The 22,702-nt window shown below is 38.2% G+C and overlaps 2 protein-coding genes and 1 pseudogene across 3 annotated transcripts in view; all 3 read right to left on the bottom strand.

The window, feature by feature from the left end:
- Window positions 1-6,227, bottom strand: part of LOC134824342 (large ribosomal subunit protein eL20-like) — a 41,362-nt gene extending 35,135 nt beyond the window's left edge. The window contains exon 1 of the mRNA XM_063836225.1: window positions 6,206-6,227. The gene's annotated coding sequence lies outside the window, so the exon portion shown is untranslated. The remainder of the gene's footprint in view (window positions 1-6,205) is intronic.
- Window positions 85-22,507, bottom strand: LOC134824337 (BOS complex subunit NOMO3-like). 2 transcript variants are annotated; one of them, XM_063836219.1, is made up of 23 exons: window positions 21,694-22,496; window positions 21,042-21,179; window positions 20,820-20,882; window positions 20,542-20,688; window positions 18,989-19,165; window positions 16,277-16,548; window positions 15,037-15,130; window positions 14,061-14,172; window positions 12,254-12,387; window positions 11,833-11,990; window positions 10,857-10,986; window positions 10,474-10,610; window positions 9,760-9,862; window positions 9,461-9,584; window positions 7,280-7,384; window positions 6,811-6,914; window positions 6,260-6,378; window positions 5,661-5,771; window positions 5,171-5,320; window positions 4,700-4,796; window positions 3,373-3,464; window positions 3,112-3,208; window positions 85-521 (listed from the first exon to the last, which is right to left on the bottom strand). In XM_063836219.1, the coding sequence occupies exons 1-23, from the start codon at window positions 22,487-22,489 to the stop codon at window positions 490-492; spliced, it is 3,492 nt and encodes a 1,163-aa protein (XP_063692289.1). In that variant the 5' UTR covers window positions 22,490-22,496; the 3' UTR covers window positions 85-489. The 2 variants fall into 2 exon arrangements, with proteins under 2 accessions (XP_063692289.1, XP_063692288.1); XM_063836218.1 differs by lacking the exon at window positions 85-521 and adding an exon at window positions 1,987-2,423 and having other exon boundaries at window positions 21,694-22,507.
- On the bottom strand, window positions 13,352-14,034 carry LOC134824462 (uncharacterized; annotated as a pseudogene).
- Window positions 22,508-22,702: the final 195 nt, after the last annotated feature.

The following is a 22,702-nucleotide window of genomic DNA, read 5'->3' as shown; positions in this document are numbered from 1 at the left end:
ATATACAGAGGGAATGCTGCATAGAGGGGGTAATGTATGTCATAAGTTTCACGATATTACCCATAAAATAAAACTTCGACCCGTAAATAAACAAAATAGAGACAACAACAAAAACAGAACAACACACCAAAACATCAAAATCAGCTGAATAAACCTTACCTTAACCAAAAGGCAAAATGTGATAATTATCTTATTTTATCATATTCATAAGTTTATAAAAGCGTCCTTGTCATCTATATCGATTTTCAGAAAATAATTATCAATAAAGCTCTCATAAATAAGCCATGCATACCTTTGGCTGTTGTATAATATGAAAGATTATTATACCTTTGAAAGCGCAAATATAATAAAGTTTAAATAAAATAAAAATAATAATGATATTGCCTAATATGCTATAGTATCTTAATTATATTGCATCATTAAAAATACATAATTGCATTCTTTTCCTTTCTCAGAATAACATTTCTATATTTCTGAGTTTCTGGTTCTCTAACGCTTTCGAGACTTTCCACGGCGTATACCTGAAAAAGTGGTTGTCGCTATTAATCAGTCATTATATTTATATATTGGGATGCAGTGACACTATCGGACTACGATGAATGGGGACTTGCCACCCCATGACAACAATTAAATATATTGACTCTGTTACATCGTTTCCTGTTAATATACAACTCCGTTACAAACTGAACTGGGATCTGGCACTACACCGCAGATCAATAAAATATGATAAAGTAATGTATAACTAGACTCATGCAAATGTCTAATAAAATATAAAATAATCTACTACTAGGAAGCTCAATATTTAACTATGAAAATATTCCAACACAACCAAAGATACAGCTCTCGTAAAATGTTAAACAACATTATTAAAATAGAATCAATCAAAATGTCGACAGTGAACTTATAACCGAGCACATGCGCGGCTCAAGTAATACTATGGAACTGTATAATGTGCACGTGGGTCCTCTTGGTCCCACTTTCATATAAACTTATGTTGTATTGATTCGTTTGTCACTTTTTCACCAATATCCTCAACTTCAAATAGACATGTTATAAAATATTGTGTACAATGCAATTGAATAGGTAAAGAAATCATAAACAAATTCTCAGGTTGGTTTGAAGTCAGGGCCAGGGTTAGCCTTAAGACATTTATTTAGCAATAATTCGCCAGGTTATCACCGAATTGATAGTAAGTTCATAGTGTAAGTTTCGCGGATTTGAATTACGTTGACGCATATTTTCGGTGAGGCTATTTCGCTCTTCTGAGCAGCAAAGGAGAGCATACGTAATCGACGGCATGGGAACGCCTTTCTTGAAAATCAGGTTGAACACCCCCTCCTCCGTCATGCATCCAAAAGCTACATTTGACAAACCTGATTTTTCTCGTGAGCGTCTCTTCTAGCGAGCGCGTCTTTCAGAGACCACACTCCTTGTGGTAGGGCCATGTCTAAAAATAGTTTGACTTTCAATCCCGGATACAGGAGTTAGTGTACAGTAGGAAAGCAAATTAATACACGAATAAAATAAGTTTCATTTCAATTTTAGAATTGAGAAGTTAAGAATTATTCAATAACAGTATCAATTTCAGTTTTATAGACCTAAGGGATCGTTCAAATATCACATTTTTAATTGTGAAATAGCTAACAGAGGTGAGAGGGGTCTAGTATGGCTAAAATAGGGTTAACATAGTACAGTATTCACTATTCCTTATTCTCTATAACGCGCTCTCCCTGGACATTTTTCATCCCGCTTATCACTTATTTGGGGTGCACATTTTCATTTCCTCATTCTCATCAATTGGAACGGAATATAACATTCTGCCATTTCGATGATATAATGCTATCTTAGCTTCAAATACTTCTCATAGTACTGTATATAGATTATAGGGGGAGGGAGACGGGGTAATATACAGAGGGAATGCTGCATAGAGGGGGTAATGTATGTCATAAGTTTCACGATATTACCCATAAAATAAAATTCGACCCGTAAATAAACAAAATAGAGACAACAACAAAAACAGAACAACACACCAAAACATCAAAATCAGCTGAATAAACCTTACCTTAACCAAAAGGCAAAATGATAATTATCTTATTTTACTATAATAAGTTTATAAAAGCGTCCTTGTCATCTATATCGATTTTCAAAAAATAATATAACAATGGTTCTCATAAATAAGCCATGCGTACGTTTGGCTGTTGTATAATATGAAAGATTATCATACCTTTAAAAGCGCAAATATAATAAAGTTTAAATAAAATGAGTATATAATGATATTGTCTAATATGCTATAGTATCTTAATTATATTGCATCATTAAAAATACATAATTGCATTTTTTTCCTTTCTCAAAATAACATTGATATTTCTATATTTCTGAGTTTCTGGTTCTTTAACGCTTTCGAGACTTTCCACGGCGTATACCTGAAAAAGTGGTTGTCGCTATTACTCAGTCATTATCAAAACAAGTTCATTTTTCTTCTATCATTATATTTATATTATATTGGGATGCAGTGACACTATCGGACTACGATGAATGGGGACTTGCCACCCCATGGCAACAGTTAAATATATATATGTAACAGAGTCGATATATCGACTCTGTTACATAGTTTCCTGTTAATATAAAACTCCGTTACAAATTGAACCGGGATCTGGCAATACTACACCGCAGATCAATAAAATATGATAAAGTGATGTATAACTAGACTCATGCAAATGTCTAATAAAATATAAAATAATCTACTACTAGAAGTAATGTATAACTAGACTCATGCAAATGTCTAATAAAATATAAAATAATCTACTGCTAGGAAGCTCAATATTTAACTATGAAAATATTCCAACACAACCAAAGATACAGCTCTCGTAAAAGGTTACACAACGTTATTAAAATAGAATCGATCAAAGTTTCGACAGTGAACCTATAACGGAGCACATGCGCGTTTTCACATGCGCAACTTGCGCGGCGCAAGTAATACTATGGAACTGTATAATGTGCACGTGGATGCTCGTGGTCCCACTTTCATATAAACTTATGTTGTATTGATTCGTTTGTCGCTTATTCACCAATATCCTCAACTTCAAATAGACATGTTATAAAATAGTGTACCTGATCTGTGGACATCGTCTATGTACTCCATACCGTTAGTCTCCCCTGTTGATTCAGGGATATCTCCACTGTTCCTGTTCATCACACTTTGATAAACCTGCAGCAGGGTTAACTTGTACGATAATCCAACTCAAATAACTCATCCGGTGACCAAATTTATAACGATAAGAAGTAAAAGTAAAAACCCGTCAAAAGCATGCCCTAGTTTCACATCATATCAATCTGGACTCTTCATACCTAATGAAATAAGAAAATAATTACCTGGGAAAATACCGGAACGAGAGTAGCGTGGTTGGCAGCCAATACCATGGAGAGTACGATAATAGCAACTGCTGTGAAACTAGCTCGTGTCACTGCGAGATGGACGTAATTTTTTATTGAAATCTTTCAAATCAATCAATTACATAGAAATTTACACAATGAATGAACAACATTAAATCTTCTCAAAAGTAGACTGCGATAAAATCAGATTTTCTAGAACAAAATGTATGTAATCAAAGGACCTGAGGGTCACCAAAACACAGATGTTGAGAGCAAAATGCACCTCCTGCACAAGTATGGGCCCACATATTTATCATGTCAACCCCAGTAATTATGTCAACCCAAGTAATCCTACTACTAGGTCGGAACTAAATTCGATCTACTCCAGAAAGCTCTATCCATATATCCCTGTCCCGCATCAGGGTTCGCAGTTCCTCTTTAGAGTTTGTCACTGGCCAGTAGCTCAGGATGTCTGATGCAATGTTCCACTATTTTAAATCTCCTGCTTCGTAACTTGTTTGACAGCCTAGGTAGGTTCCCATACAAAGTAACATTGCTGTCCTTCCATGAGATATCCAGCACCAAACATTTCTCTTGAGCCTTTGTTATTGTTCAAGTTTTCGATCTGTAGAGCAGTACCAATTCGCAAGCCGCAATGAACAATCAAATCTTAAGGTTCTTTGAAAGTTTGGATTTGCAGATGTTATTCAGTCTATGTAGGTAGTAGGGCACGGGCCATGCTTTTCCCTATCTGACCCCGATCTCCCAATTTATGTGCGCTCAATTCAGGAGCCTAAGCACCGAGATCATCCACATTTTCTATGGTTTCTTCCGATCGAATTCGGAACGCCAGATCGATGCTCCATATTCAGTGTCCTATCCTTGCCTTCGTTTATGTGTAGCCCTACACTCGCTGCTGCCGATTTTACTCGAATCAGGAACTCGTTAACCTTGTCCATGTCTTGTCTATGTCGTCCGAAAAGTCCACATCGGTGATGATCTTGGGCACCACTCTTCTGCTTTTTCTACGTTCAGAGAGTAAGTCCAAGTCGCTTCTCATCTTCATCTATAGCATGCCTCATACAGTAATCAATTACTATTACAACAAGGTAAGGTGATAAGGTACCACCCTGTAGCACACCAGCTAGTATCTTGAACAATTCCGTTTTTCCGTCTGGAGATAGGACTTGGGCCATTGTCTTCTCGTACATGACGGGGATGCCGTACTCTGCTAGATCTTGGAAATTCTCCCACGGTGTACAGGGATATGTGGAGAAGGATATGTGGTGTAGATCGGACTTAGTAGCAACAATAAAAATGGCCAAACCTTGTTCCTGAGGCACACTTTTTCTAATGGGGTTAAAAGCTATGTCAGTATGTTGGTAAGGTCCTTCAGACTTCAGTTTAACATCAGGTATCTTGAACTGAAAACATAGTCATGGTAAATAGTAAGCTTTAAAAGAATCAACACAGTCCATGGTGGCTTTATTAGAGACCTAACATGGCATCCCTATCAATGTTGATTTAGTTCACCTCGTTTTCTGAGATCTGTAAAACCCTAGATTCCATTTTAAACAAGTCAATTATTCGTATTTACTAAATATGTTGCTCTATCTTATTAGAGAAGGGTTTACCCTTGACCCTTTTTACATAGCTTGCAGAGTTAATTAGCCCCATTTACCGGCGTGCAGATGCAAATGCGTGGTTTTAAAATTATAAATAAATTAATTGCGTGTGCCCCAACGAGCCGCCTCTACCATGCAATACTAAATAAGTTTAGTAAACTATGATGTCGTACATTATACATGGAAGGTGATAAGGAAGACTCCAGTTTCACGGTGAAGGAATGTGAGAGGTCCATTTCCGGGAAGATGAACAGCCTACTTTGATCCAATGGTGAGCTATGAACCTTCCTGCCTTGTTCACGTGATTCGTCAATCAGTACAACCTACGGGAATAGATTTAGATTAAGGTCTTTCAGAGTTTCTTAAATTGTCGTACGGTGCTAAGTGTACAAACCAGTTAATTTGCACTACGCTCGAGCGGTAAAATCGCGCGCATTAACGCGCACAATCAAGGACTGAAAAGTTTGATTGTTAAGGAAAAAGTGAAACACGCTCTCCATAAACTAACTTTTAAAATGTGACTAACAAGTTCCCACACGGAAACTTGTAATTACACTTTTAAAGCCTCGGGCCCTGAACGTACTATAATTCATGATTTAAATTAAAAGGAACACAATTCAAATAAAAGCTGGTAAATTCGAAACCAGACCTTGAAACACAAACCTTAGTGGTCAAGATGTACTCATCGGCAATGTCGATGTAACCGGTGATATCAAATGTTGTGGGTTGGTGGAATATTATGTAGTTAACATTTTCAGTATCTGATTCTCCAACCTGAATAAGGAATTAAGTGTTAATACCGCTTCACTGGTAGATTATTATGCACCGTGACAACATGGGAGCATCACTCGCAAAGACTTACACTTTCCAAACGAGTGAGGAAATGAAGGTACCTGCTGAGTCGGCAGTGCTGACTCTATCGAATGATGTTCAGAGTCGACCTTATTATAAACATTATTAATAGTGCATGACTGTTTAGATTTCAATACAAGGCTAGACGATCAAAATAAATTGGATCAAATAGTTAAGATTGATCACAAATGGTGCTAACAGTTTCGTCCTTTTTCACCAATAGGTTGTATCAATGTAAGTAGTAGTATATTGATGCTTTTCATACAAACAAGTTAAACCAAATTCTTTATTTCATGTATCCTGGGTTTGGACAGGATATGCCCGCTTAAAATACTTCCATCACATTACATAATTCTCAATAAATGTAATAGATTTGTAGTGTTGTAATTAGTTAAAAATATATTACGTACCTGTATAAGACGAGTTTTAGGAGAGGCACGTCTAACATCAGTAGATTTATCACTTCTCACTGATATTGTTATAGGACAGTTGGGCGGAAGTCCTCTGATACGATACTCTCCTTCTACTCCTAAAGTAAGGGTAAATAGTAAATAATCTTCAGGTGGGGTCCGGACTCTAGACGTGACACTTTAATTCAAAGGTAAGTCTGAACAAAATATTATTATCCTCTGTGATCTATAGATAATTATCTATTAAAATGTGGAAACTAAGACCATAAACCACCTAAAATAAACAAAAGTCCATATCTCCGTTCGCGATTTTCGCAATTACATTTTCAATTTGATGGATGTGCTCAAATATGGGCAAATGATCTTTGGCTTCTAACTAAGCTATTACAAAATTGGATGCTTAGAATATCCTCTGGCGATAAGTTAAGTTGTAGATTTGGTTGAATACCTTGGTCTACCTTGTAAAGGAAACGTGTTTATAGGGTTATCCGACATTTGATTGGAATATTGGTTGAAAGTATTGAAATGAGTTATTTAACGAAATAACAAACCAGACACTCCTTCTTCAATAAGAGCACAGTCACCAGCACCAGCTGCTTCAATAACCACTCCGGATTGGGGGGTCCCGTTCAGGGTCGTTATCTTACCATAACAGCTGGGGGTATACGGGTATTGGTTTGTGGTATAGTAGTCAGTTATATCTTACCATAACAGCTGGGGGTATACGGGTATTGGTTTGTGGTATAGTAGTCAGTTATATCTTACCATAACAGCTGGGGGTATACGGGTATTGGTTTGTGGTATAGTAGTCAGTTATATCTTACCCTACTAATCCTAATTCAGTTATGTTGAATTCATCAAACTTTAAAAAATCTTACTATATACAAGGAATACAAGGAATACAAGGAATACGACAAGGAATTTAAAAAAAAGAAAATTTCCTCTTCACCCAGAAAATTTCCTCGCACATTATCTGCCAATCTGCTATGTTTCTGGATGTGGGATACAATGTTAGTTTACCTGAAGGCGACACGGCGGGCTACAAGTTTCACATCTACTTCCAGACCCTCAGTTATAGTCAACATCTTGGAGCTTGGCGTGAACTGGTATTCTTTCATTATAGGTCTGAAGAAGTTTAAATTTATGTTCATCGCTAAAGTCAGTAGTACATCACCAGTAGTACATCACCAGTAGTACATTACCAGTAGTACATTACCAGTAGTACATTACCAGTAGTACATCACCAGTAGTACATCACCAGTAGTACATTACCAGTATAGTAGTACATACTACATTACCAGTAGTACATTACCAGTAGTACATCACCAGTAGTACATCACCAGTAGTACATCACCAGTAGTACATCACCAGTAGTACATCACCAGTAGTACATTACCAGTAGTACATTACCAGTAGTACATCACCAGTAGTACATTACCAGTGCAGTAGTACATCACCAGTAATACATTACCAGTAGTACATCACCAGTAGTACATCACCAGTAGTACATCACCAGTAGTACATCACCAGTAGTACATCACCAGTAGTACATCACCAGTAGTACATCACCAGTAGTACATCACCAGTAGTACATCACCAGTAGTACATTACCAGTAGTACATCACCAGTAGTACATCACCAGTAGTACATCACCAGTAGTACATCACCAGTAGTACATCACCAGTAGTACATCACCAGTAGTACATTACCAGTAGTACATCACCAGTAGTACATCACCAGTAGTACATCACCAGTAGTACATCACCAGTAGTACATCACCAGTAGTACATCACCAGTAGTACATTACCAGTAGTACATTACCAGTAGTACATTACCAGTAGTACATTACCAGTAGTACATCACCAGTAGTACATCACCAGTAATACATTACCAGTAGTACATCACCAGTAGTACATCACCAGTAGTACATTACCAGTAGTACATCACCAGTAGTACATTACCAGTAGTACATCACCAGTAGTACATCACCAGTAGTACATCACCAGTAGTACATTACCAGTAGTACATCACCAGTAGAGAAGGTATCGTATAAATTGTAATTTCGTCTCTTGATCAGTTATTAAAGATTTAAATTCTGTATTTTAGGTAGGGTCAGCACCAATGTAATTATGGTCTAACCGCAGTCTTTTGGTTCAGCCAAAATAAATTGTACAGATGTTTTACATTATGTTTCTCACTCCAGCTGCAGCCTGGTAGTGTTGAGTATCACGAGAATTTTTCGGCAGGTTTCCACAAATGAAATTTTCTGATCTGCACTGATAATCGCTTATCTGCTTATTAAGCGCTTAAAAAAAAACACCGCTTATAATCGTTTTTTAGCGATACAGGGTGGCCCAGAAGTAACTACCCACAGTCCACACGCAACCCTTGAATAACTCACGTAATTCCTGTCAGAATTGCACACAAATTTCAGAAAATATAGATATAAGTCAAACTTAAATTTCCTTAATCTAAGTTTGTGAGTCGTTAAAATGCCAAAAATTGAAAAATGGATTTTTAGCGCTTTTTTAGTGATTTACAAACTGCTAAATTGTAACCAACTTATAAGCGCTTAAAATCGCTTATAAATGGTTCGATAAAAAGACTACGAATCGCTTATCTGGCCGACCGCTTTTCCACCACTTATAATCGCCAATCCTACTTGAAAGTCGCGTTGGAATCGCTGAGAACGATTATGATCAGCTTATAAGCGCATTCTAGGCGCTTTTACCATTTTTCCATTAGTAATAATATATCAAAATAATGTCATTGTAATTTTGTATGGCTGAAATGTAACGCTTGATTTGTGTATATAATAATTAATTCAATTTTTAAATTAATAACTCCAAAATTAGTCTTTTTTGGCATATATTGCTTTATAAGTTGTAGATAAATGTGGCCATTGCGGTTGATTTGAGCCTATCTAAAAATCTCTACGATGTTTAGAAGCTAAGGTAACTATTTGGAATATAACACAAATGGGCGTGACCAAAAAGGCTATTTCTACAGTCTGAATATTTGGGCTCAGAATTTGTCTTGGTTCTACAGACCTTGAAGAGGCCTCACAAATAGTTTCAGCCATCTACTATGAAATACAGTTAAACATCTCATTTCGTGCATAACTTCTTTTGATTGATATTGTAATTAGAATATTAATACCTTATATAGTAGTCAGGTATATTGTAATTAGAATATTAATACCTTATATAGTAGTCGCCAGGAACGAGTCCAGAGAGAACAAGAGGTGCATCCTCCAGCAGAACATTGTTACGGTAGCCCTTAGTACTGGACACTGACACTAGCACCCCTGGCAGCACTCCCTCACCTGTGCGTGTACTCGTTAATTTTATATTTGTTAGCACCATACATTTGAAAAACAATTGCAACAATTCTTATTTATATAGTAATATTCAGAAATAATGTAGCAGAAATTTCCTTGTAAAACAAAATTCCGCGTTTTGAGGTACACTGAAATTAATGAAAAATAAAAGATATCTGACCTATGTTAATAGATACAGTAAGTTTGCTAAGTTTTATAGCAACAAAGTCATGTCCTCCTTCCTCGCTCTTGATAATGTCGTAGTCCTGTTTCTCTGCAGACACCTTCAAAACAGATAATGTTTAGGGGTAGCTTGAGGAGAGGGCTGTTTGAGAACTGTTTCTCTGCAGACACCTTCAAAACAGATAATGTTTAGGGGTAGCTTGAGGAGGGGGCTGTTTGAGAACTGTTTCTCTGCAGACACCTTCAAAACAGATAATGTTTAGGGGTAGCTTGAGGAGGGGGCTGTTTGAGAGTTTGAGAACTGTTTCTCTGCAGACACCTTCAAAACAGATAATGTTTAGGGGTAGCTTGAGGAGGGGGCTGTTTGAGAACTGTTTCTCTGCAGACACCTTCAAAACAGATAATGTTTAGGGGTAGCTTGAGGAGGGGGCTGTTTGAGAACTGAGAAGTCTTAAAGCAAAGTACAGGGGGGGGGGGGGGGGGGGGCAAAAGTCAGTACCCATACGTTGGCCTTAATAGCTCAGTCACTGAGTGCCCAATTGAAATGATTCTTTCTGGTATGACTTACTACCACGCATAACTATGCAACCTTTTGATTTTTACCTAATCAAACGTGGGCGGTCGTACGTACATTGTACGTACAGAAACTTCCGAATTATAATAATGATGCTATCTTGGGTTTGAACTAAGATAACATGTTATCCTGGTAGACCTGGTAATGTAGGTTATTGTGAAGAGGACCGATACTGTATACTCCGTTATCATCTGTTATCTGAGTTAACTTGAGATCCGCACTGTCCGGGGAGGTCAGTGTAATTAAAACCCCTCGCACTGCTGGAGTCACTTTTCCTGGTGGTTTAAATTTAGTTGTAATGATAAGACACCCTCTTCCGAAACGAATATTTCCCGACATAAGGAATTCTGGAATATAAAATAACATTAAGAAACTCGGTATGTAGTTACAATGCTGATTGGCTATTAACCGCCATTTTGGGGACAAATAACAAACAGCCCTCTAACAGGCTGATACTAAACTATCATGTTATGACCAACAGAATTCATATCATTAATTAATTAATTAACTAATAAATGTACCTGAGACGAATGTACCGGGTTGGCCACTGAAGCCGGGGATAACGGTAGGACACGTGATATCCCAAACTACAGTAGTTTGAGAGACGGGTGTGAAGAGCAGGTTCTCGGAAGTGGGCTTCACCAGGTAATGCTGCAATTACATATCCATTACATATCTCATTAGATAATTGGCTAATTAGCTACTTTACTCGGGAATATTATAGCGGGTTAATTTATGACTGGGAAAATTAATGACCGGGGAAAATATGGCGGAATTTTCCATAACCCACCACTTTATCCCAGTCATAATATTCCCGAGTAAGGTAATCACAAATTTAAGCGTTTCCTATAATACCTGGTCGTGATTACCAGATCGCTTCCAGGGGGTGCTAAATAAGTAAAGTATGGTTACGAATGTAAAATAGTGAAAAAGAGGGATTTTGGAGATCAGGGTAGAATGGTTTATCTCCTCACAGTACTGTTTCACAAGCACTCCAGACGAAGTAACCAGACCAAGTAAGGGGTAATTAGGGGTAATTAGGGGAAGTTGCGAGCCTTACACTCTCGCTCGATCAGGGACCCATTTACATTATAAACCGTATTTTCAATGATCACGTGAGATCTAATAAGGTTACTGGGTTATACTGTATCATGCTATCATGAAGTAATAACTCATTAAAGCATGCAGTGGATACAAATCTAGCATCCGCCCCCGCGTCAAGGAAACGGACACAATTCTTGTTAACATTTCGGTGCCCATACCAACAACAATGGATTTAATATTTTGAGCAGTCCATATTATGGAAGTATGAGTCACGTGGTTAATTTTCAGAACTTCTGAAAATGCTCGTTTAATAAACGTTAAAATTATGCCACTAAGATAAAAAACGAAATTATTTAAATCAACAATATTATTTGGTTTACGACAATTTTAGTTATAACTAAAACTATGATCTAGACAAACTATTTGGGTCTTATAATTGCGTGATTATGTAACCTGATTAGGTGGGCTCCAAGTCTGGTAAGTAAAGAGAGTGTCTCCCTCATCATCTGGCTCCCCAGAAGCTACTGCCTCTAATGTTATTTTATCATGTGTGTCTATGTTAGTCAGGATTACCTGAACCTGTCCCGCTGTGTGCTTCAACTTCATTGTACCTGAGTTACAAGTATTATAATTATGTACATTATACATAATATATGTATATATCATATAATACAGGGTAAAATGAGGCCACATTTTATCATAATAAAATAGGACTGTGAGAAGAATAGTACAACCAATAATTACCGTGATATTTGCTAATTGCTTGGAATAGTGAAATGATCACTATGAAGTATGAAGAGGCTTGATAGTGTAGTAACATTAATAAAACGTTAATAACATTAACGAAGTGTAAGATGTGATTGAGTGACCATACCAGTAACAAGATGTTGAGTAGCAGTAAGGATTAGCTCGTTGGACTCAGCTGTGTTGAACTGATAGGAGGATGATTCAAACTTGTGACACGCATACGGCACTAGGTTATAGACACCAGGCTTCTTCAAACAGAACCTGAATAAAATCATATTGACAGCTGCACTGGTTGCATAGGTTGTACAGGCTTCCTAGGGCCCGTGACCTAACTTTTGAGGGGGTCCCGGTCCCGGACTCCGAGCGCACACAGTTAAATATCTGTTTAAATGTGGATTCTGTGGCCAAAAGACCACAAAAGACGAAAAAAATCGCCAATGGAGTAAAACCCTGATTTAAATTCCCCTTTTTCGAAAAATATGATTTTTTCCGCACAACTTGGATCATTTTTTCCGACAGTTTTGTCGGTTTTTTTTCGACTTCGTCTGTAGTTAGTACGGCTTATGTAATCAACATCTTACGACAACTTCAGAATCAGTATTAAGGTCTCCCTGAAGGTGTATGTAAAATTGTTTATTCTACATGTCTCGAACAGTTGTTCCAAGTCAATTTCAAAGTGTTTGGCGAGGGAAGGCGCTCTTTAGCATCACTTCTCACAAAGACGTTCACGTTAAGAAAAAGGTGACTCTCCGGTAGTGGGATCTATTAACTTGAACTCTTACGGTGGTTAGGACGTGACCACTTACAATAACAAGACTTAGCTCGGTTCAAGGTGAGCTGGTTAGCTCGGTTCAAGGTGAGCTCATTAGCTCGGTTCAAGGTGAGCTTGTTAGCTCGGTTCAAGGTGAGCTTGATAGCTCGGTTCAAGGTGAGCTGGTTAGCTCGGTTCAAGGTGAGCTTGTTAGCTCGGTTCAAGGTGAGCTGGTTAGCTCGGTTCAAGGTGAGCTGGTTAGCTCGGTTCAAGGTGAGCTTGATAGCTCGGTTCAAGGTGAGCTGGTTAGCTCGGTTCAAGGTGAGCTTGATAGCTCGGTTCAAGGTGAGCTGGTTAGCTCGGTTCAAGGTGAGCTTGATAGCTCGGTTCAAGGTGAGCTGGTTAGCTCGGTTCAAGGTGAGCTTGTTAGCTCGGTTCAAGGTGAGCTGGTTAGCTCGGTTCAAGGTGAGCTGGTTAGCTCGATTCAAGGTGAGCTCGTTAGCTCGGTTCAAGGTGAGCTTGTTAGCTCGGTTCAAGGTGAGCTGGTTAGCTCGGTTCAAGGTGAGCTTGATAGCTCGGTTCAAGGTGAGCTGGTTAGCTCGGTTCAAGGTGAGCTTGTTAGCTCGGTTCAAGGTGAGCTGGTTAGCTCGGTTCAAGGTGGGCTTGTTAGCTCGGTTCAAGGTGAGCTGGTTAGCTCGGTTCAAGGTGAGCTGGTTAGCTCGGTTCAAGGTGGGCTTGTTAGCTCGGTTCAAGGTGAGCTGGTTAGCTCGGTTCAAGGTGAGCTGGTTAGCTCGGTTCAAGGTGAGCTTGATAGCTCGGTTCAAGGTGAGCTGGTTAGCTCGGTTCAAGGTGAGCTTGATAGCTCGATTCAAGGTGAGCTCGTTAGCTCGGTTCAAGGTGAGCTTTCACACAGTTGGCAAGGTACCTAATCACCTGGTGGAAGAATTCCAAAAAGTGGACAGGAATCAGTCCATGTAGCTTAGAAATGGTTAAATTTTTAATAAATTTTAGAAATCTTAAAAGGAAAAATGAACGTGTTTTCGACTAGTTATGTTCAGAGTAATTTCTGTCAACGGGGCTCCATCAATCAATATATAGAGCGACCTTTAAAACATTATAAAGGTCAGGTACACGTCATAATATGTAATTATATGCATTAGTACAAGTAAAGAAGTAAATATACCTGTTGGTTCCCTTCTCCAAGCTAAATGTTCCAAAGTCAGTATGCTCGTTATCCTGCACTACAGAGAAGTTTAGTTGAGCCGCGTGCGACACTTCCAGTTTCATAATATAACCTGGTGGATGTAACGGTTAAAACTAGTCACAATACTTATTCCTAAAAAGTAAATGAAGAAAAACAAAGTTCATTGATATTATATCAAACCTACGTATAGTAATTAGTAACTTAGTAAACGGTAGGCCGTTTCAAAATAGGGCAATCAGCAATGTGACTGCTTCCGTTAGAGTGGCTGAATTTAGGAAAGCGACGTTCTACACAGATAATGGGAAGTGTAGATATTATAGAATTGTTGATTGTCGGCAAAATTTGATATAACATTATCATGGGACATGAGCCGATCAAATGAATAGTTTACAAATACCGGTATATGAAATCTAACTTAGCTCTGCAAAAATATTATCTTTCGCCGCGAATTTGCCGCGATTTTACCTACTTTAGCTTTGGCTTGTCGCGTCGCCGCGATTTTTGGCCTTATTTATAACATATTATATATAATATAAAATAATATGTATTTAATAATAGGAAGTAATAGAAAGTAAATAGGAAATATGGATTTTGTAATAGGAAGTTATTCATGCGTTTGCATGAAACTTTAAATTTGTAGAATCGCCGTTTTATTTGTACAACACTCCCCTCCCGGGTAGAGCACTCTTGAAGCTGGATTTCTCCAATTTTTTTTATTGAAATCTTTCAAATCAATCAATTACATACAAATTTACACAATGAATGAACAACATTAATTATTCTCAAAAGTATAAGACTCCGATAAAATCAGATTTTCTAGGACAAAATGTATGTAATCAAAGGACCTGAGGGTCACCAAAACACAGATGTTGAGAGCAAAAAGCACCTCCTGCACAAGTATGGGCCCACATTACACATATAATATAAAATATATATAGTGTATGAAGTTACGCACCAGACTGCTCGAAGGAGGGTGTCTCCAACACATCCTCCACAGTTACTGTCTGCTCTGTCTCCTTCCAACACCAGGCAGGGTACTCTATCGTCACCTGTATAAACAGCAACTAACATTGTTTTCACTAAATGGGAGTATAAGTATACACTATAGATAAATATAAATTTAGGTTCAAGTACACCTTAAAACATGTTACATGTCTTAAAGTCTTAAGGTCTAAAACCTTACTTTACCTAGGGGGGGGGGGGGGGGGGGTCCAAGGGGAACTTTGGGGAGTTTTGGGGAACTTTTTTTTGGGGAACTTCAGGAAACCTGGGGGACTTTCCCAAAGTTCCCCAAAAAATTATCAATGAAACAAATAATTTTGGGGAATTTTGGGGAACTTTTTTTTGGGGAACTTCAGAAAGTTCCCCAAAATTCCCCAAAAAAATTATTATGCCAAAAAAATTATCATGCTGCAAGTATCAACAAGTAAGTTAAGATTATACCTTATAATAACATACATGTTAACATTAATGGGTATTAATGTATATTAGAGAAATTTTGAATAATTTTGAATAATTTTGGGGAATTTTGGGGAACTTTGGGGAGTTTTGGGGAACTTTTTTTTGGGGAACTTCAGAAATCTTGGGGGACTTTCCCAAAGTTCCCCAAAGTTCCCCTTGGACCCCCCCCCCTACCTAGCTATTAGAAACTACAACTTGTTTCCATATAATAATAATAATAAATTCAAGTTTAAGATAAACTTATACTCAGCAGTGTTTAATCTAGTCATCCTAGAAACTATCATGATAAAAGTTATATTAGGACTGCTATCATACTAAAATCAGAGAGTGAAGCTTAAAATTAAAGAACTAACACTAAATATAGGTCAAAATCAGTCATTCATAAAGCTTTTCTGAGACAAAGTTCATGCTGAGACAATTATATAATATATATACATATAATATATCATAATATATCATAATATAATATATCATATAATATAATATATCATACTATATCATAATATAATATAATAAGCATGTAAATATTAAACAAGAATTGCGCTAGTTAGGCGGACGCGAGATTTCCATACACTGCACCTGTAATAATACGAGAAGTAAGTGCACATACCTTACATACCTTACATACCTTACATACCTTACATACCTTACATACCACACATACCACACATACCACACATACCACACATACCACACACCGCATATACCTTACATACCTTACATACCGCACATACCTTATACTCTCCGGGTAGTAGACCACTGAGCCTCCATATGCCACCTTGTACCTCAGCAGTGTAGGTACCTGTATTAGAGGACACATGTACACTCACAGAACCACAATCCTCCCCAATACACTTGACAGTGCCATGCAGAGTGGCGAGGGATTGGGAGAAGTGGACACCATCTACTGGTGTGCTGGTTACTTCTACCTCCACATTCAGTGGGGTCAGACGGAGTCCGTCACGGTGCTCTTGTGTACCGATCAGACTCTGGAGAATATATTTCCCTGAAATTGACAAGTTTGTGATAATCTCATCTTCCAAAATCCAAGTGTTTTTTATTCTAACAACTAATTACTAAGTTGGAGCTTATTTTGATAATTCTCCGGTCGAAAAGGTCGCAGAAGAATATGGTTTAATCTAGGGTGTGGGTTTTTGAAGGGGAACAACCTACACGTTACCGTTAAATGACTCAGTTGATTTTGGTAAGAATTGCTCAACATTTCAGGGCTTACAGATAAGATCGAACGAATCGTCGTTCGAATGTGGAACAATTTGGAAAAACTTAACTACAGTTAGCAAAAATGCGCGTTTTGCTCTAGAAACACACTTTTTAGAGATTTTACGGGCGTGGGGGGGGGGGGGGGGGGGCCAATGGCATAAAATGGCATAAAATGGCATAAAATGGAGACTTTTTCTATGGAGAAAATGGAAAAACCCATGAGTAATTCTCCATTTTCTCCATTTTATGCCATGAATTTTGTCTTCGAAATTTCATCTTTAACACCATTTAACACCTAAATTGGACATCCTAACATGTTTATTTACGCTTACTAGGGGCGTAACAAGCTTATGAAAGCTCATAATAGGCTACTAGATGCTTATACTAGGTTAGTAGAGGCACACTTCAGGCAAACTCATAATTACTCAAGCCTAGTGTAAAGTTATTTCTACAGGCTACAGCAGGAGTGAGTAATAGGGGAGAGTAATAGGCACTGAGAAGTGAGACCTACATCCTCGAAAGTCGAAACAAGCTCGCACTGCAAAGGGGAGGCCTGCCTTCCGAGATCGTATTACCAGGGGGAAGCCTCGAGTCCAAATTTGTGTATCGACTATCGAGGGGTACGTGCAGACTTCGATAAACCGAAAAACCAAAAAAATATTTTCGGCTAATAATGAAGAGGGTAGCATAAAACGTGGAGAAAAGTGGTTTTTAGAAAAACTTTGAAACATTTTGACTTAGAAAATTTTCGGCCCGAGTCATTCTCGATACGTACCTCTCGTATCGAGAGCTCCCGATTCCGAGCTCGTGTTGCAAAGGGGAGTCCTGCCTTCCGAGATCGCATTACCAGGGGGAAGCCTCGAGTCCAAATTTGTGTATCGACTATCGAGGGGTACGTGCAGACTTCGATAAACCGAAAAACCAAAAAAATATTTTCGGCTAATAATGAAGAGGGTAGCATAAAACGTGGAGAAAAGTGGTTTTTAGAAAAACTTTGAAACATTTTGACTTAGAAAATTTTCGGCCCGAGTCATTCTCGATACGTACCTCTCGTATCGAGAGCTCCCGATTCCGAGCTCGTGTTGCAAAGGGGAGGCCTGCCTTCCGAGATCGCATTACCAGGGGGAAGCCTCGAGTCCAAAATTGTGTACCGAGGGGTAATTTTCTTAGTCAAAATTTTTCAAAGTTTTTCTGAAAAACACTTTTCTCCACGTTTCATGCTACCTTGTTCATTATAAGCCAAAAATATTTTTTCGGTCAAAATTTTTCAAATTTTTTCTGAAAACCGCTTTTCTCCACGTTTCATGCTACCCTGATCATTATTTGCCGAAAATATTTTCCCCCTCGATACACAATTTTGGACTCGAGGTAATGCGATCTCGGAAGGCAGGCCTCCCCTTCGCAACACGAGCTCGGAATCGTGAGCTCTCGATACGGGATGTACGTATCGAAAATGACTCGGACCGAAAATTTTCTAAGTCAAAATTTTTCAAAGTTTTTCTGAAAACCACTTTTCTCCATGTTTCATGATACTCTGTTCATTATTGGCCGAAAATATCTTTTTTTTAAATAATTTTTCTCGAAATTCTAAATTTTTCAGGTTTTCAATGGCATAAAATGGCATAAAATGGCATAAAATGGAGACTTTTTCTATGGAGAAAATGGAAAAACCCATGAGTAATTCTCCATTTTCTCCATTTATGCCATTGGCCCCCCCCCCACGGGCGTATCCTAGCTAAAATCATCTAATTTGTTCAATTTTAGGGAGGGGTGCCAAAAGGGGCCCACTGTGCCCTAATGTAAATCCTGCCCACAGAAATATCTCCCTCAACATTTGAGCAAACAATATTGCGAAAAAACACAATTTACCCTGTTCTAAGGATTTCCCTCAGGTTTCATTCAGGTCACCCAATATAAACAATATAAAGCTCATCTAGTTAAAACGAAAATATAATACAGAAACTTGAAATATTTTGATTTAAACCCTTGCTGAAACAGTACGGTGTATATTGTATATATAGTGTCATGAGTCATAACGTTTAGTGGTGACGTCATAACGTTTAGTGGTGACGTGTTCGTTACCTAACTTGGGTTCAATAACCGGACACACGCGCAAAACAAAGTGATCTTAATTAATTGTGCAATTAGGGAGGACTAAACCAGTCCAACAGGAAGGTTTTGACTAACCATCAAAATGAGAAGGTAAAGTGTTTAAAGCAACAGACCTGGTGACACTTTGAAGCAGAAGGCCCCGCTGATATCAGTACTAGTAGTTACCAGGGCAGTATTGGAGTCCTCCTCAGCCCGGAGACCTACTTTGCGCTGTCCTAGTGGGAGTGCTGTGGCAGGAGGGGTTGTCATGTCAACCACCCCACACAGCTGGTACGCATTAGCTTGGATATCTGCGGGAGGGTTCTTAATATTATTATTATCAAACTTTAATTTCTTAATATTACTAGCACCAAATTACTCTCCTGGCTATATTGATTTAATCTCTACTTTCAGTTTGTGTCATTACAGTTTGGTTACTCCGGTTACTTGGTTACTCCGGTTACTCGGCTCAAAGTAGTTCGTTTATAACCTTGGGATTTCAAAGTCCATTAACTTTACTATTTTTATATATTGTGAAAGTGAAACTCCGGTTGAGAATGGAGGGGGATTAGGAACCCTCTAAATCAACATTATACATATACCTTTTGTTACATCCTTAATAAATGTATTTAATTGTAGTTGTGAAAATAGTTTAAAACTATAATATATATAAAACTATTTCTGCTCTAACATCAAGGAATCTTAATAATCTTAAAGGAAACCCGCATGTTAAACCAATAAGTTGCCGTAAATAACAGCAAGTGCTTCTCCCTTTTGAAAACGAAATCCTTAAGTTTAAATAGATCATCGACATTTTTTAAGGCTTAAATCTTTAGAATATAAGTATGATATTAACATGTTAAATAAATTGCTTTGATGTCGACCTTTTCTACTCTTAAATCATTAGTCAAGGTAAGTTGTAGGGATGAGAATGCGGGGTACATTTATCGTAACACATGACCGAACAGTCCATGGTCCATCTTAGTTTATTAACTCTATCAGAAAATGTAAGACACTATTATATTAAGGGAATTAGTCACTATATCAGTTTCCTCACTTTACATACGCAGTCTCGAACCAATCAGACGGTTGATTGGGTGAGGAGATCACTGATTAAGTGTCGGGATCAAGTTTCCACCAGATCTTAAAATGATCATAACTCGGCTTAATTGTGAACAATCACCATGAAATTATGGGCCCCAGGGTGGCCCAGAAGTAACTACCCACACACAACCCTTTAATAACTTGAACGTAATTCGTATCAGGATTGCTTAAAAAGTTTAGAGAATATAGAAATGGGTCGAACTTAAATTTCCTGAAAATTTCGTAAAATTTCATCAATTACAGAGGGTGTGGGTGACGAAATCACTGATTAAGTGCCAAGATCACGTATTCGCAAGATCTTAAAAGGGTCATAACTCGACTTATTTGTAAACAACCAACTTGAAATTTTAGGAAAGCACTTCAATTATTAAATGTGTCTGGAAATTTTGGAGTTCCTAACTCAAAACGTTCTCACTTTATGATGGCAATAGAGATTACGTGAGTTATTGAAAGGTTGCGTGTGGGTAGTTACTTCTGGGCCACCCTGTACATCAATAATAATTTGTTATTCAACTAAATCAAATAATTAAACTGATTAAATAAATTAACTAATCAATTAAATTAAGTTAAACTACTGAATTACCAGGTAAAGCAGGGTTGTTGGGAGATATCTCCAAGGTCTCAGTAGTGAAATAGTAACCCTTGAGTTTGGCCACAACTTCATATTTTCCACTGGTAACATTACTCAACTCGAAGTGGCCCTCAGAGTCAGTCACTGCTACTTTGTCCCCTGAAATACCTGATTTTACCTCTGGAGTCTGGATTAATCACAATCATTCTTAATTTAACACAAAAGCATAAATGCGTTTGAAAGCATAATTGTCTAATGTATTGTGAAGAACTGAGAGACATTTAACTTACCGTTAACGAATATATTCACACCAGGAAGAGTTTTACCGTTCTCCAGTGCATCCAGTACCCGTCCTGTGACATACCAATACATTTAATTAAGAGAGACTGATTATAAATAACACATAATATTGTGATCACTGATCATTCACCGATTTGATGCTGAAAAATATGTATCTCATTTCAAAAGAATACCACGATAACCATATTCTAGCTCTACAATAAAGAACATACCAATAACCGCGAAGCCGTTAACAGTGAAAGCCTCTGACATCTCCACCGTTGTAGTGGTAACCTCAAATGTGAGCTCGTTTGGAGACACGTCGAAAGTACTGTGTTCAGATTGGTAGTGAGGGACTATCTTGTACTGGCCTGAGTAATTCGGTTTATATCATGAATAGAGCAAATAATAACGGTTTATATCATGAATAGAGCAAATAATAACGGTTTATATCATGAATAGAGCAAATAATGACGGGTAACTATTTGAATGGCCTGTTGAACCTATATATTTTGTATAATTGAATTAGGATAATATATTATGTTATTAACGTCGGAGAGAGAAGATTGACATATTATGCAAGTGCATCGTGCGTAACCAAAAACAAAACGGGTGCATCAATGCACGTTTTGATGCTTTATGGTACGTCACGATCACCTCACATCTACTTGCGAGCTCAAATTGTTTTCAACGCAGAGACATTTTTTGGTTGATGTTTTGTGTTTTTATGCCGTTGCCGGGGAGATTTCGTCAAGTTCGTCAAAGTATAGTATAGATTTAAACACAAAATCAAGAGTCGAGAGTTAATGGGTGATAATTTTCGGCTGATTAAAAGATTAATGATTAATGATTATGCAATGATCCCGATAAATGAAGTTCCATTACCTGGAGAAAGAGAAGGGAAGTAATAGAGACCATTAGTATCGGTAGTAACCTTGCACACCCCCCTCTCACTCTCCACTCCTTCACACCCTTCAACCAGACTCCCTCCTTTTGTTGAAAGGGGTGTCAGATAGATCTCCACTCCCGCAATAGGCTGTCCTGAGCTGTGTACTATTCCACGGGCATCGTATGAGATCACTGCGTAAGGCTCCTCTATAACCAGATTCTGTAGGCCCACTGTTACGGATGATGTTGGGATTTCCATTTTCCAGGTTGGGTGTGACAGTGAGATAGTGTAAGTACCGCTTTTCACGTTGGAAATGGAGAACAGACCGTCCAGAGTTTGAACGTGCTGCAAGATAGTACCCTGACTGTCTGCAAAAGAGACACTTACTCCCGAGGGTCCTGTGTCTAGCCCTTTGCTTACCACGCTACCTGACACCGTGAATCCTTGAAAAATAAAGTTCAGATCCTGGCCACGCGAGCACAGGTCTGATGTCCCGTCAATGTCCAACATTATCTGATCAGGTGAAAATGTCCAACCTGCCGGGGGCAATACCCTCACTGAAACTTGTCCTTTTGAATAGAGTGGCAGAAGGAAGTACCCGTTGTGTGGTGCACACTCGGTAGACTCTTTCAGAATACCATCAACGCTAAAAACCCCCACTTTAACCTCAGCGAAGGGTATTTTAGTAGTGGATTTGATAAACCCACCACACACGACTACATCCCCATCTGCGTGAGCCAGGGTTAATAGCGTGAGGAGAAGGGTCAGAAGCTCGGGGAGGAGATGAGACATTTCAACCTCAACTGGAGATACACTTGTTAGTTTTAGTAATAACATGATCTCAGTTCAAATTACAGTGCATGTAACAGTGTTCGACTAAAGTTAATAAAAATTGAACATATCTGTAACATCAAATTTCTTTCGATTTCAAAATAACTCCTGATTATAAATTGGTTTGATAGTATAATCATATTTTTCAATAATCGAAATGACCACTGTAACACA

Source organism: Bolinopsis microptera, chromosome 12, assembly GCF_026151205.1.
Source record: "Bolinopsis microptera isolate Bmic1 chromosome 12, MBARI_Bmic_1.0, whole genome shotgun sequence".
NCBI lineage: Eukaryota > Metazoa > Ctenophora > Tentaculata > Lobata > Bolinopsidae > Bolinopsis > Bolinopsis microptera.
Note: the sequence above shows the minus strand (reverse complement) of the source record. Positions and strands in the feature narration are given on the sequence as shown.

Bases quoted from the DNA above. Each gene is read 5' to 3' on its own strand.
- LOC134824337 (XM_063836218.1), bottom strand. From the start codon at position 22,489: ATGTCTCATCTCCTCCCCGAGCTTCTGACCCTTCTCCTCACGCTATTA. The intron at 20,689-20,819 runs GTAAGTTAAATG...CAGGTATTTCAG, and splicing joins TGTGAATATATTCGTTAACG to GGGACAAAGTAGCAGTGACT. The intron at 9,863-10,473 runs GTCTACCAGGAT...TCTGTTTTGAAG, and splicing joins ACAATAACCTACATTACCAG to GTGTCTGCAGAGAAACAGGA.